Below are 14,294 nucleotides of genomic sequence, written 5' to 3' on the forward strand. Positions count from 1 at the left end.
GCCCAAATCGACAGACCAACCCAACCGATACTTGATTGGGTTGAGTTGGATTTCAACCTTTATACGGGTTGGGTTGGGTTAAATTTCCATCAAACCGATCACCTTGGGTTGGGAAAAATCGACCCAACTCAACCCACGTCCATCCCTACATGAGAGTACAGGAATCTGGTGCTTTATTTATTATAGATTTAGGTTGTTAATATCATCGAACTTCACCTACCTATTTGTGAGTTTACATTCTATTAAAGTGGGATTTAATTGAGAACTCGACTAAATACTTATTCCTTGTAAGATCGATACTTAGATTATAGGATAAAAATCGACATCACTTCTATCTTAGTCAACATAATTACATTCGAGTTCTTCTCTCCCGTGACAACATGTTTGGTGCGAAGGAGTGCTCCACTCCTAAGTCATTTTTACATGATGGCTTTACCGCCACCGATCCCTTGATGGTGGCACGAAAGACGTATCTACTTATTTTACTTGAAAGATATTTTAAGGCCCTGTTTAAGTTCATTATTTTCTCATTAAAATGAAAAATATGACATTTATCCATCACATTAATCCAACATAATTGACTTTTTATCATTTATGTGGGGTTCATAACGACTATATTTTTCATTCTTTTTACAAAAATGTTGTTCAAACGGAGGCTAAATATCAACTTGTGGCAAAGAAATTGTTGATTTTAATAGAGAAGAAACCGGTTATGCCCCATTACTTTTATTATGTAGCAATCGAATATTTTATTAATTTTCGTTCATGTTCATTTAAATTACTTGAAGACAGAGAAGGAGAAAAAATTCTTCACGACAAAATACATAATGTTGTAAATGGCATTATTATAGAACATGAATTTAAAACGCAAGTGGAAGTGGATGGTTACGTCCGCAAGTTTTCAGGCGATCCATATTCGGTATTCCTCAGCATATTCCCGCCTAAAATAGCATCAAACCACAATTGTGCCGCCACGTGGCGGTGAGCCCCACCATTTTGCTTGCTCAAAACCTCACGGCAGCACCGCAACTCGAATTCAATTTCGACTTCGAACTCTGCAATTTACTTGATTATTACCAATTTTCTACCAAGCTATAGATCCAGAGTTTCTGCTCTTCTATATCTACAGAGTGCGTCTCTCTTTTCTGTTTCTGAACCTTGCCGCCTTATTGTTCAATTATAAAGGTTTTCGAGTTTCGTTTCCTTTTAATTTGTCTCTGTGTTTCGCATACAAGTGCAGAAGTGCTGGAATTTGACGAATAATGAGTTTTTATATAGCTTTTAGTAATTTTTATGTTGATGGAAATTTTAGGAATGAATTGGGACTGTTGGAAAGGCTATTCAGGATTCACTTTCCACTTTAAAACTGTGAATTTATGCTGTTCGTGAGTTGGTAAATGCCAACTTTAACCTTTTGGTATTTGATTTACTTCATACTTCAGCATCTAAGGGTTAAAATTTCTGAATATCTTGCTAGAGCGCTTTGGACATATGGTTTCAAATTCATATAATACATCAATCACACTTGACAGGATGGTTTCGAGTTATTATAGATTTCAAATTCTTAAGAATTCTATCTTGAACCGATGACATCAAATGCGTGATGGTCTACGGCAAGAATCTACAATTTGCAAAACATTCTGGTGTTGACAGCCTGGCTTCCAAAATTTAGGGGGTGGATGACTTTCCCAATCTTATTTCAATTTTGTTGCTATGATCCTATATTGGAATTCTGACGGAGTTATGGCGGGAAGAGCTATCATTTTTTCTACGATTTTCAGGGGCGCTCTTGAGTAAGGTGGATTGTGTGATGTCCAAAGATTTTTGGGTAACCCAACCCTCACATGTGTGAAATACATTTAGTGCAGGGTTGGTCCAGAACCTTATTGTAACAAGAAGAAAATTTTCATGTTGTGTTTGTCTACTGTAAGTTGATTTGTTTACTCAGGGTGCCTAGTCATATTGCTTTCCATGAGCCTCAGCCTCTTTTGCATGACCTTTTGCCTGTGGCTGGATCATGTCACTCACTTGTCCAGTCATTTATCTTCAATGCAATTAGTTTAATATTTCATGAATATACTCAGTTTGAATCTTATCTCTTCTTGATTTATCATGGATCCATCTAAGCATTGTCATCTAACATGAATTCAATGCATTCTCTACTTGTTTTATCACATGTTCTCTTGTTCTTGTTTGCTTAAGATCTTTATACATAAAATAAAGTCCATCTTGCAGTAGTTGTATCAGTTCTTCATAATGGTAATTCCCACAAATAGGACAGGTCATTTATATTCTCAAATCTCAATGATCTGCAGACTTTGAAGGCAGAAAGCTCAATGACGAAAAGCCAAAACCTGCTGAATAACAGACTTCATTGCAGACAAGACTTTGGTGTTGATACCATAGTGGAGGTGGCTTTCTCTTATCATTTCCCCCTGTTATTTCCTTGATATATTTTCACAAATTCATTACTTATGAACTATCAAATTGTGCTGCTATTTTAGGCTTTTATGCAAAGGTTCATGAGGCGTCTGTACAAATAATTTGGCATCAAACGTCTCATGCAACCAATTCAAAAGTGTGCAATATAGTATAGTTTCTCGCCTAACTGTAATGCAGCAAGATAAATTTGGTGGACCTCTGGTTCTTTACATCAATAGAAAGAATTCTAACATCTGCTTTTTAGGCAATAAAAAAATGGTCACTCATTGCTTTTATGATTTGGAAAAATTGAACTACAAAGCAATCAGTAGATTTGATCTTACTGCCCAGCTCACGTGTCTAACCCCAAAACGTGATAATTTTCTTATATGATGTTGGAAAGAGCTGTTGTTAAAGTTGATAATTTTGATGCACATACCCTCATCCGTCTTTCACATGCTTCTCATCTCTTAAGTGGTTAAATCATTGCCAGGATTTTGACTTCAAGGAGTTGGATGAAGTTCGAAAATACTACCCTCAGGGTTATCACGGTGTAGATAAGCAGGGAAAACCTATTTACATCGAAAGATTAGGTAAGGTTAACGTGGACAGACTTTTGAAAGTGACAACTTTGACTCGTTATGTGAAATACCTAGTCCAGGAGTTTGAGAAGACTCTTGCAATCAGGTATCCAGCATGCTCCACTGCTGCAAACACACACATTGACTCAAGTACAACAATTCTCGACGTTGAAGGAGTGGTAACTACGGCTTCTCGTTAATAATTAGATTGGTCGATTACCATCATTCAAAAGAAATTCCATATGGTTTGGCTTCGTGCCCTTCACTCTGTTGTTCAGGGCTTGAAGAGTTTTACTAGGCCTGCGCAAGAAGTCCTTATGCATCTGCGAAAGATTTATGCTGATAATGATTCTAAAGTATATCTCAAAAGTTATCCAAGTCTCTATTCTTTTATACTGCATAAAATCCTAATCAATTCATTCTTCTAGGAAACAGAGTTAACCTTAGCAAATAATTTTGCAGACACGGGGCCAAATGTTTATCATAAATGCTAGTCCAGGATTTAAGCTGCTTTGGAGTGCAGTCAAGCCTTTTATTGACCCTGATATAGCTTCCAAGATTCAGGTATGATCATATAGTTCATCAAATTAAATTAGTCATTGTATGTCCCAGCAGCGTAATGGATAAAACTGACTGTTTTTTCAATTCTCTAGGTTATCGGCAACAAATATCGAAGCAAATTGCTTGAAATGATTGATGAAAGGTAACTGGAGTCAATTTGGTCTTGCAGTCATTCTAGTTCAGTCTCTAATGGTTCTGCAACTCATCTAAATCATTGTTGGGCAGTGAGCTGCCTGATTTCCTAGGCGGTAGCTGTAACTGTATGTATGAAGGAGGTTGTATGAAGTCTGATAAAGGGCCGTGGAAAGACACATATACTGCTGAGTCAGGATCTGAAACTGAAGATAAAACACCTGGCTTAGCAAATTCAGATTTAAGGTAGGCTTTTCTGAGAAAATATTAACAATTCCACAGCAATAAGGATATTTGGCGAAATTCTTGGTTAAGATTGAGTATAATGGACTTTTTGAAGAATGTTATCTGTCTGAGATTATTGGATCAAAGAGCAAGCTTTCGTAGAATCAAATAGATTTGCTTAAGTAGTTTCACTTTGACGTACAATATTACCTATTCTAATATACATGTTGATGCCTGCTTTGCCTGCTATTTGATGCCTGTCAAGCTTGTGTGTGGAGAATGGATTAGTTTCTTATTATTGTACATTTGCACACATCGTCTTCTTTATACCTAGAAATTTTCCTCGCCCTTGCTGAAAAAATGGCAATCCTAGTCATCTTGAAACTAATTTTTTTACTAGCATGTTTGGTAAGGTGTATTGGATAGTATTGGACATTATGAACGAAGAACATGCCATGAAGATTTCTCCTATGCAATTTACCCTGAAACTTGTATATGGGATTAATCATTTAATATAGCAATCCTATGTTCGAGGTGCCTGAATTTGATGCAGATAGTAATGTCATTTTTGTTCTTCGGCCTCGTTTGATATCCATTTTTGTAAGAATGAGAATGAAAAATATAATCATTACGGGACCCACACAAGAGATAGAAAGTTAAATATGGTGGCTTAATGTGATGGGTAACGGTAATATTTTTCATTTTTATGGCCAAAGAATGGGAATCAAACAGGAGCTTCAATTGATATTATTTAGTGGGACTATCTAATGTTAGTTAAGTCTTCGTATTACTCATTTTATTGAAGTTTTTTGTGAGAATTTATCTATCAGGTTTGCATTGCTGAACTTCGTCTTTTTGTTGATTTATACAATAGCATGGACTCATTTCAGTCTAGTCAGGATCTGAAGCTGGAGAAACTGTAAGGAAGAGTCGTACAGAATTGGGGATAATTGGCTGAAACATAGTAACTTCTTTACCAAGGTAAACTGTATAGTAGTACTAATATTATCAAATAAGAGTGTTAAACTCTTGTGCATTATGCTATCTAAATAATCCAGCATAATGTACCAAACATTCACTAGGCATATGGATGCCCAAGATCAGTGAATGCATGCAGATTTTTTCGACGAATGAACGTCAATTTACTTTGTTGTACATGTGATTTATTGCGTAATGTAAAAGGATAATTATTTATCAAAGTTTATTAATAAAATAAGGTTCAAGATACCATTGCATTCATAAATTTCCTCAGTGATTAATGATATTGCTTGCTTTATGGAACAGTCCTAAATTATTCCATCCAGTCTTTTGGGCGATTTAGTATCCTTTTGAATAGTTTTGCTGTCAATTTATCCATCAATTTTCTCAAACTTGTACACCTTCTGCCGTTCCTCAATTCTTGAAATTCGTTTTTAATTCTTGACTGTATCCAACATCCACTAGGTATGAAGTATGAACCTTCCTTTTCCCTCTAGGGGAATGAACCATAGTCCATTGTAATCCACTTAGGCTGCTTTATATCAGTTAAAAGTATAGAATCTATATTCTGGGATCTGCAAAACCTCCACGCTGGAAGTGATTCAAGCAGAAGATATCTGAATTTGGCTGTCCAAATTCTAAACATGATAAATAGCATGTACATTAAGAGAGCACAAAATGCATCTTAATTTTGAACCCTCAATCACATTCTACAGCCTTAATTACTGGGTGAAATTCAATCAAATACAACAACCACATATTCAAAAAGCATCTATCTAAAGATTTTAGGTAGCTAACATAGAAATGAAAACTCAGAAATTGTTGAACCTTCAGCTTAGCCTCAGCAACGAGCACAAGGGTTGATTGAGCTCATCCATAACTCTTACAATGCTTTAAGGGTGTAGGATTGCAATCGAAATTGGCATGCCAAAATATGCATGAAGTGTCCTTCGAGCTAGCTATTGCCAGAGTTAGGACCAAAACAGGAGAGATATTTGGGCGAAAGAAGGTTTATTCAGATTAAAGTTTGTGATGATGAGGAGAAACGATAATGAAGAAACGACAGGTGGTCAAGTTTGCATGACATCAAAAATGAGGAGAAAGTCGTTGTGGATGATTTTTATCAATTTCTGTTGTTCTTTATGCAGATATAAATTTATTTCCCATCTATTAAGAATAAGAATAACAACAAAAGTATTAATATTATTAATAATAATTTAATCCAGCTAACAGCTTAATTTCCACTTAAGAAAAGTCATGTTTGTATTACACATGCTCAAGCTTGAACACACAGAAACAGAGAGCGAGAGAGAAGTTGACAGTTCCAAGTACTCAAAACTCTACATAGGCAATAGAACTATAAAATTGGGATGCTTAAATTAGATGCCAATGCACACCAAGCTCATATATTAGTTACACAAGTAGAAACATGAAAGGCATTTTAAAGGACTATAAGAGCCTATTTGTCTCCCATTACGGGAGAAATTAGAGTTTTGAATAGAATTTTTTTTAAGAATGTGGTTAAATTTTAAAGGAATTTTATTGGTTTGTACGTAAACTATTTTATTGTGTGAATGTGTAGTAAAGAATGTTACTATAACTAATAATTTAATTTGTTGAAGGATGAAAACAGGGGCTATATTACCAACATTATATTACAGTTTGATATAGGAAGCAACTTCACAACATTTAATTAGTTTGAGAAGTTTCCTTGATGCTCTCCCTATTGTCAACTTCTTTGGCAGCTCTCTTCATCTTGACATAGCAGCTGACTATCTGCTGATCTAACTGGTAGTAGTACTCCATTTTCTTCAACGGTTTCATGTCCAGGTCAATAAAAGCTACCTAGCAAATTTCCATCTCAATGAGCCATGAATGAAACGAGAATAGATACAATGCATAAAGATAATTCTAAAACTTCTGAGTATTTCAACTCGGCATATTGAATTTATTTTCCTACATGTTTATCAACATCAGCAACGTTTATAGAGAAGGCAAGAGGAGATAAAAGTAGGTTCCATGTGAATCCCATTGGACCTAATGATCCATAGGCCATTCCACATGACAATATGCAGTACCCTCAAAATTAATACGCATTAAAAGCTTTTCTGCATGATCATGCATAGCTTAATTAAAATAAATAAATAAATAAAACACACACAACTGTTTTTTTTAAGAAAAAGAGATAGAACAACTAAATCTAGTAAGGTAGTTCAAATTAATATAATTTCAATAAGTAATGCAAATAATTTTATTGAAGATTTTTGTAGAAAAAGGAAATGTTTACTGTTAATTAAAAGGTCAAGCTCATAAAAACTTGAATCTCATTTGACGCTTAAAAGCGCCCATTTTATTTCTAGAAGCTGATAAGCAATAATTATTTGGAGAAGTTGCTCACCTTGTAATCGAAAATTTGATTGGTTGATTTTAGATAGACCGTGCTACATGAAGACTCCAGGTCCCCATTTTCTCTGGATTTGAAACTAATCATCATACTTAAGTCCTTGGCGGTAGCAGATATCAAATAGTCCCTCACAATTTTTAAGCTTTGCTCCCTTGGAATTGAATGCAGAGATGCATATCTTTCCTTTTCACCTTTTTGTCTGCAGACCATACAAGGCTGAGAAACAATATCATAATATAAATGAATCGCCCCTTCAATGTCAATAATATCAAGCTTCTGAACTTCAAGAACTCGATTTAATAATCCTGACTTGTAAACTGACTCAGTAACAAGCTCAAGGAAATATTTTGTGTGCATCCCATCTTCAGCACGAATGACTTGCTTCAGTGCATAATCAAATGCTTGGTCAACCATACAAGTTGTACAGTCTGCAGCACCACCCAAGCCTCCAAAAATAAGCGAACCATTTAAGAAAACCCGGAAATTGTTCTGAGGGGTCATCAAGAGGGACTTCATTGCATTATGTACTCTGTCCTTTGATCCAGAAAACAAATCCAGTGGATCATATTTACTAATATGTGATATCTGGTACAGAAACATGTGAAACTTATCTATATTAATAATATGTTTGTAGAAACGTGTGATTTAACTATAAATGTAATCATATCAAGAAATGTAAATCCAGTAAAAAACTTGACATATTGCATTTAGAAATCCATCAAAATAATTCTTTCAAGAGGGAAGAACATATCTAAGAACTAATATTACCTTCCCTTGATTCATTTTCAGAGCCTGGTACATTTCAAAACGACTAATACTTGTCTTCACAGCATTTTCCGGTGCTATAAATTCCAAAATTGGAAGAAATCCACATTTGGGCTGTTGCAGAAAAGAAGCAATGGAAGTGTTCTTTATTTTAGATAATTATTAAGTATATTTCTCAACAAGAAAAGAGAAAGTACAGAATATGAATATTATAAGACTCACCTTTATCTCAACAGACAAGCAGAAGTCGTTTTTGATAATACCTGAGACTGAAAATTTACACCATCATTAGCAAATCATTAATGCAAAACAAGTCACTAAAGTTATATCAGCAAAATTGTCAAGCAGTATTCCATGCATTTCTCTCGAAAAATGTGTTAGATAGGATTTTGATGTTCATTTGGATTATACTTGTCTATTCATGTTAAAAACTAGATAAAACTAGCTATAATTAAGTTAATAATAGACATCCATCAGCTGCAGCACCGAAAAATTCAACAATCAAAAAGACTAAAGCAATCAGGATTCCTACACAAAACACATGTTAGCATGTCCCAAATCCATGGGGACTACTGAGATGTACAGTGTACAAGGTGAAGGTAAACTTGTAAGCCGGTTCTACAGTGATGAGTTAGGATCATGGACTTGGTAGCCAGGGATGGGTCCGGGTTGTTTCTCTACCCCTCTGTGGAGGGGAGAGCCTATTGCCCCACTCCTTGAGCTGAGGGGCAGTGTAGCATGTCCCACATCGCCTGGGTTTCTCTCAATGATGTGCAGTATATGAGGTAATGGCATATTTGCTGAACAAGATGGTTTTACATTAATGAGTAAGGACCATGAACTTAATCTACAGACCCACTCCATGGCATTTTTAACTCCTGCCTTTCAATAATTTACAGGATGCACTTTCAGAAAAATATATTAAATACTATATCCTCAATTTCCAATTTTAGTTCTTAGTAATGTTCTTATGTATTCTTTCATTCAACTACATTGGTTACATAGAATACATCAGTCTACAAATGAAACAGGCATCAAGTATTTTCACACCTATACCACATAGGTAGGTCTGTACAGCTGTACAACAATTTCTTTTTTCCAAACAAATGAAAAGCATTCTGTAGGAAAACAGATGGGATAGAGGGTCTTCCTCAAGCAGCTAAAAAAGCATGCAACAGAATGTTATATAAATTTCTGCGCACGAAATCAAGAATTTTTCAAAGTATATTACTTAAAAAAAAGAAATGTGAGCCTCGTGCACCATAAATTGAGGTTAGCAAGAGCAAGATTCGTCTTTCAAAAGCATGTTAGAAGACAATTTGATACCATGAGGGAAAATTGAATGATCGGTAATCAAAAGCACAGAATCACATAGGGGATTGACTTTGGCATCATGAACTCTCCGAGAAGGACGCTGACAAAGAACTTTGTTTTCAACCGCCTCCAAAAATTCTCTGGACACAAGAACACGAATCTGCCAACGGCACAAAACAAGCTCAAAGTCTCAGTTATCCTGGTTATAATATTATATTACGAACTATGATGTTGATTACGAAACAAATCCATCGTCAATTTCATGTTTCATTCATTAGGCAACAATTCATTCATCAGTCAATTGTTATATTTGAAACAAAGGAGACATAATAAACCTTTTATTTAATCTTAATAACTCAAACAGCCAGAGTAAAGGATCAATTGTTAATGCTTCCATATAATGCGTAACACAATAACAAGCTGGAATTTATGCCTCATTAAAGCATGTTACATACTGTATCAGCTAAGCATGAACCACACCAAGTCACCATTTCAAGAGTAAGAATCATATGTTGTGAAGTTGGATAAAACAGACAGTGAAAATTGACAATTATAACATACAGGGCTCCTGGATAAGTGAGCAGTATAGCAACAAGGAAAAATATAGCTGTATAATTTTCAATTGAGCAAATTTAAAGACCACGAGTAATGTAATGATCTTAAGGTATATTGAAAAAACAAAAATCAGGGTGAGATAAGGACTCAATACAGCTGCAAGAATATTTTGCTTCAGAACCAACAAAGCTAAAAAAAAATTACCCCAGCATCAACATGTTTGGAACCTAACAACGGGCACATTACTTGCTGCACATATAGTTGCTCTATAATTTCCCGCGTAGGTTCTGAATCAAGGCCTTCAAGTACCCCCCAGAGGAGGCATTCATGCGTGGTAAGAGCAGAATGACCATTGTATGCAGATCCATTCCTTGGAACTTTTTGTATTCGTAGAACTTTTCCGACCTAGATGGGACATAAAATGTTGGAATTCAGACATTAGTATACCTAAGCTATTTACTCATACCACAAACTTCACAGCTCAAAATTCATTTTTTATGTGTTCCATACTCGTATTTTAGAGTATAATGTAATTTCCAATGTTTTGAAAACCTGCCCGGTCATCAACCCGGAAAAGTTAAAGGATTAACGGTCAAAGATATTAAGTAAATGAGCCAAAAGGCCCAAAACATACTATAGTCATTAACCCAACCCTCAAATGAAATGCAGCAGAAATTCTAGAATCTTTCCAGTCTGTGGCCGCCTCGTCTTTGACTTCTATCTTTTCTCTATACATGGATACAAATAAATGCATTTGTATTTTTATCTATTTAGATACTTGTATTCCTTAAGACTGGTTTTGGATGTTTTGACTAAAACCTTGTACAAGGGATTTAGCAAAAAGATATGGAGCTCTGATGGCTAATAAGTAGTGAGAAATTACAGTAAATTGTCATCTTCTTCACGCTATAATTTTTTTTAAGAAAAATATTATTTGTGAAACCCGGAGAAACCGTGACTGGTTCAACAGTTTTCAGATGAACAGGACAATTTTCCAAGTTTTGTACAGGTTTCTTTACATCCGGTTTTCATGTTGTTACCAGACCGAATTTTGGTCTGGTTCCCGATTTTTCCGATTGAACCAGATGGTTCAGTCCTGGTTCGAAAACATTGGTAATTTCATCTTGGTCTTTAATCCAACAAAAAGATTCTCCCTCGGGGAAATAAATTAATGCAGGCTAATTACTCTTCTGGTGCTTAGGAGATCTTTGGGCTTCCTCTATAACGTGCTCGCGTCATTTATCAATTTTCCACAACAGTCTCCATTCAACATTTGAAACATGAAGAATTCCTCTATTTTTTTTCTTTTCTTTTTTTTTCCCCAAAAAATATCCATAAAGCACTAGAGTGCTTCAAGCTATGCTACACCAACACGGATACGTGTGTCCAACACGATATGTGTCTGATACGTCAACACACGATTTAAAAAAAAAAAAAAAAGTACTCATATGACATGTTGCCGACACATTGATTAAATTCTTTAACATTTTTCATTTATATCATATAAATTTAATTTTATACTTATTATTAATTTTTCTTGTTAAACTCTTATATATAAGTATCTAATTGTTATATACTAATAATTTTGAGTTAAAAATATATAATATTTTTAATAAAAATTGAAAATTGTTTATGGTAGAGTGTCTGAGGAGTGTTGATAACACATATCAGACGCAGACGCACTATCATAATTGAAGCGTCCGTGCTACGGAACTTCAAAAGAAGGCAACTCTAGAAAACCACTTCCTCAGGTAAGCCTAGGCCCAGTTTGGTTAAGATTGTATAAATAATTATGATTACTTGAATGATCAATTGTTGGAAGAATAAAAGCTAAACATTTCTATAAAAACTTAGAAGTGAATCAGTTCTTCCTAATGAAGGTAGCAGCAATAAATAATAAAAGGGTCTTTCTTTTATAAAATTGAAGTGTTAAAGCCAGTATTGATATACTATATCAAGAGAGATATCTTGAATTCTACAGTTAAAAAAAAAAAATAAATAAATAAATAAACAATAAAAGCTAGCAGCTTTTCTATAAAAACTTAGAAGTGAATCAGTTTTTCCTAATGAAGGTAGCAGCAATAAATAATAAAAGGGTCTTTCTCTTATAAAATTGAAGTGTTAAAGCCAGTATTGATATACTATATCAAGAGAGAGATCTTAAATTTTACAGTTAAAAAAAAATAATAATAATAATTATTCAATTCAATAAAATCTAAGAGTAAATATAAAAGGAGAAAACGCACAAAATCAGGAGATTTTCCACAATAAGCAAGAACCAGATTGACTCCACCTTCTCCTTTATAAGTCCATTCCAGCGCGTCTTTTGCTTGCAACATCACCGCCATCCACTGCCTACAAAAATACATTAGCAATTTAGCATTATTCAAAATGGAGTAGAATATATACTCACAACACAAAAATGTAATTCTCAGTATACCAGAATTCTTGGGGGAAGAGAGAGAGAGATGGTTTGACTAGTGGTGCTGTGAGGTAAATTCAAGGACAGACTTGAGATTTTGAGACCTAGGTTGATCTTTAAAGTTGGGCCCTCAAGTAGTAGTCTTTTATTCAGCCAATTCCTGGAAAATAAGCTCAAAAGAATAAAGGATACTATACTTTTTCATATATATATTTTTTTTTTTGACCTACTCAACTAACGCAAATCTTCGTAAAATATTATGACAATCACCTCATCTACAAATATGAAATCTTCGTAAAATATTATGACAATCACCTCATCTACAAATATGAGCTTCAAAGAAGAGAGATATTTATTTACCTCATCTACAAATATGAGCTTCAAAGAAGAGAGATATTTATTTATTTAGATTTGACTACAGCATCGCCGATTCTTAGAAAGCGAGAATTCTACAGAGCAAAGTTAGAATACCAACAAAAGACAAAATTATCAACAAAAAGTAGCTTCTAGTAACTTTTAACACCACGGAGCATAAAGTTTATCTAAATGATCAAAACTATCTAATAAAACCGAAATCCAATAAAAATTAGCAACAGAATCCAAGTGACTAAATGCAGCACAAACAAAGAAATACAACAACGATTGATGAATACCAACAAAAGACAAAATTATCAACAAAAAGTAGCTTCTAGTAACTTTTAACACCACGGAGCATAAAGTTTATCTAAATGATCAAAACTATCTAATAAAACCGAAATCCAATAAAAATTAGCAACAGAATCCAAGTGACTAAATGCAGCACAAACAAAGAAATACAACAACGATTGATGAACAAAATAGAAAAGAAAACAACAAACCCAATATATTCGTCTGCACAAAGCTAACGCAATTTCAAAATATATCCTCTGAAAAAGGAAAGGGTGGAATTCTAACAGCACAACCAATAATTAGCATAATAATAATAATAAGTCTCAGTCGAATTCAACATTAATACTTATCTTGGGACATTATTTCAGCCAAATCCATAGAGCAAAATCTATTCACAGCTAACCCAATGAAAAATATTCTAGAAGAATGAAGAAAATTATAAACAAATACAAATATAGCAATAAGCATTGCCCAAACAAAGATCTAGAACATAACAAGTACTATTAAAAATATCTGCGAATTTCCAAAAACCCAATAAAATTTTACCAAAATAGTATACTTCTACCCTTCGGATGAAATCAAGGAAGTTTCAGTATGCAAGAAGACATGGTCAAATTGCTCGAGCGCGCTTACCAGAATTATTGCAGTCGATTGATGACCATTGTCCTGGAGCAGATTGGATTTGGGTTGAATTCGGGGACGAAAATTGGTTTGGGAGATGAAACAACCGTCTGAGTGGATTACCAGCCTTCTAACCTTTTACAGTCCCTTTTTCTGGTGGCATTGGGAGTATCAATCCCACCGCGATCTTGACCTTAATAGTTATCCTGATAAATACGTCTCTGGACTTAAAGCATTGAAATTGGATATACTTTTTGCTTTTCAAATGATATCCGGTCAGAAAAATGATACCCACTTTTTCTAACCTGACGTCCATTGGGAAAAAAAAAAAAATAATAATAATAATAAAATAAAATTATTTTTTTAACTACACATTTTAAAAAATCATATTTTTCATTATATATATATATATATTGGAGTTTACATATAAATATATTATTATAAAATGTGTGATTGAAAATGAATTTAAAAAAATATAAATAACGACTAAATAAACGAGAGCTAAGTGCTAAAAGTTATTGAATAATTTAATGCGTATAAAATTTATTCTTTCAAGTTTTCCTTTCCAATTTTTATCCCCCAGTTGGGTAGCTAATGCGGGTAAAAATACATTTTGTCGAGTTTCTTTTTCTAGCTCATGATTCTTGCAGCTATGGAATCATATTAA

General features: G+C 34.2%; 2 protein-coding genes across 7 annotated transcripts; one reads left to right on the forward strand and one right to left on the reverse strand.

Annotated features, from left to right (window-relative positions):
• The first annotated feature begins 927 nt into the window (after positions 1-927).
• LOC111397354 (phosphatidylinositol/phosphatidylcholine transfer protein SFH3-like) lies at positions 928-5,147 on the forward strand. 5 transcript variants are annotated; one of them, XM_023024247.1, is made up of 9 exons: positions 1,168-1,185; positions 1,313-1,393; positions 2,316-2,411; positions 2,915-3,181; positions 3,281-3,358; positions 3,465-3,566; positions 3,656-3,705; positions 3,789-3,941; positions 4,795-5,147. In XM_023024247.1, the coding sequence occupies exons 3-9, from the start codon at positions 2,337-2,339 to the stop codon at positions 4,841-4,843; spliced, it is 774 nt and encodes a 257-aa protein (XP_022880015.1). In that variant the 5' UTR covers positions 1,168-1,185; positions 1,313-1,393; positions 2,316-2,336; the 3' UTR covers positions 4,844-5,147. The 5 variants fall into 5 exon arrangements, with proteins under 5 accessions (XP_022880013.1, XP_022880012.1, XP_022880015.1 ...); XM_023024245.1 differs by lacking the exon at positions 1,313-1,393 and having other exon boundaries at positions 928-1,185; XM_023024244.1 differs by lacking the exons at positions 1,168-1,185; positions 1,313-1,393 and adding an exon at positions 930-1,130.
• Positions 5,148-6,475: 1,328 nt separating this feature from the next.
• Positions 6,476-13,862, reverse strand: LOC111397353 (inositol-pentakisphosphate 2-kinase-like). Of its 2 annotated transcripts, XM_023024241.1 has the most exons (9): positions 13,640-13,862; positions 12,377-12,518; positions 12,183-12,291; positions 10,141-10,341; positions 9,394-9,541; positions 8,290-8,336; positions 8,071-8,181; positions 7,297-7,887; positions 6,476-6,743 (listed from the first exon to the last, which is right to left on the reverse strand). In XM_023024241.1, exons 3-9 carry the CDS (start codon positions 12,282-12,284, stop codon positions 6,588-6,590), a joined length of 1,356 nt encoding a protein of 451 aa, XP_022880009.1. In that variant the 5' UTR covers positions 12,285-12,291; positions 12,377-12,518; positions 13,640-13,862; the 3' UTR covers positions 6,476-6,587. The 2 variants fall into 2 exon arrangements, with proteins under 2 accessions (XP_022880009.1, XP_022880010.1); XM_023024242.1 differs by lacking the exon at positions 12,377-12,518 and having other exon boundaries at positions 13,640-13,858.
• Positions 13,863-14,294: the final 432 nt, after the last annotated feature.

The sequence above is a fragment of the Olea europaea genome, chromosome 7 (genome assembly GCF_002742605.1).
Source record: "Olea europaea var. sylvestris chromosome 7, O_europaea_v1, whole genome shotgun sequence".
Classification (NCBI taxonomy): domain Eukaryota; kingdom Viridiplantae; phylum Streptophyta; class Magnoliopsida; order Lamiales; family Oleaceae; genus Olea; species Olea europaea.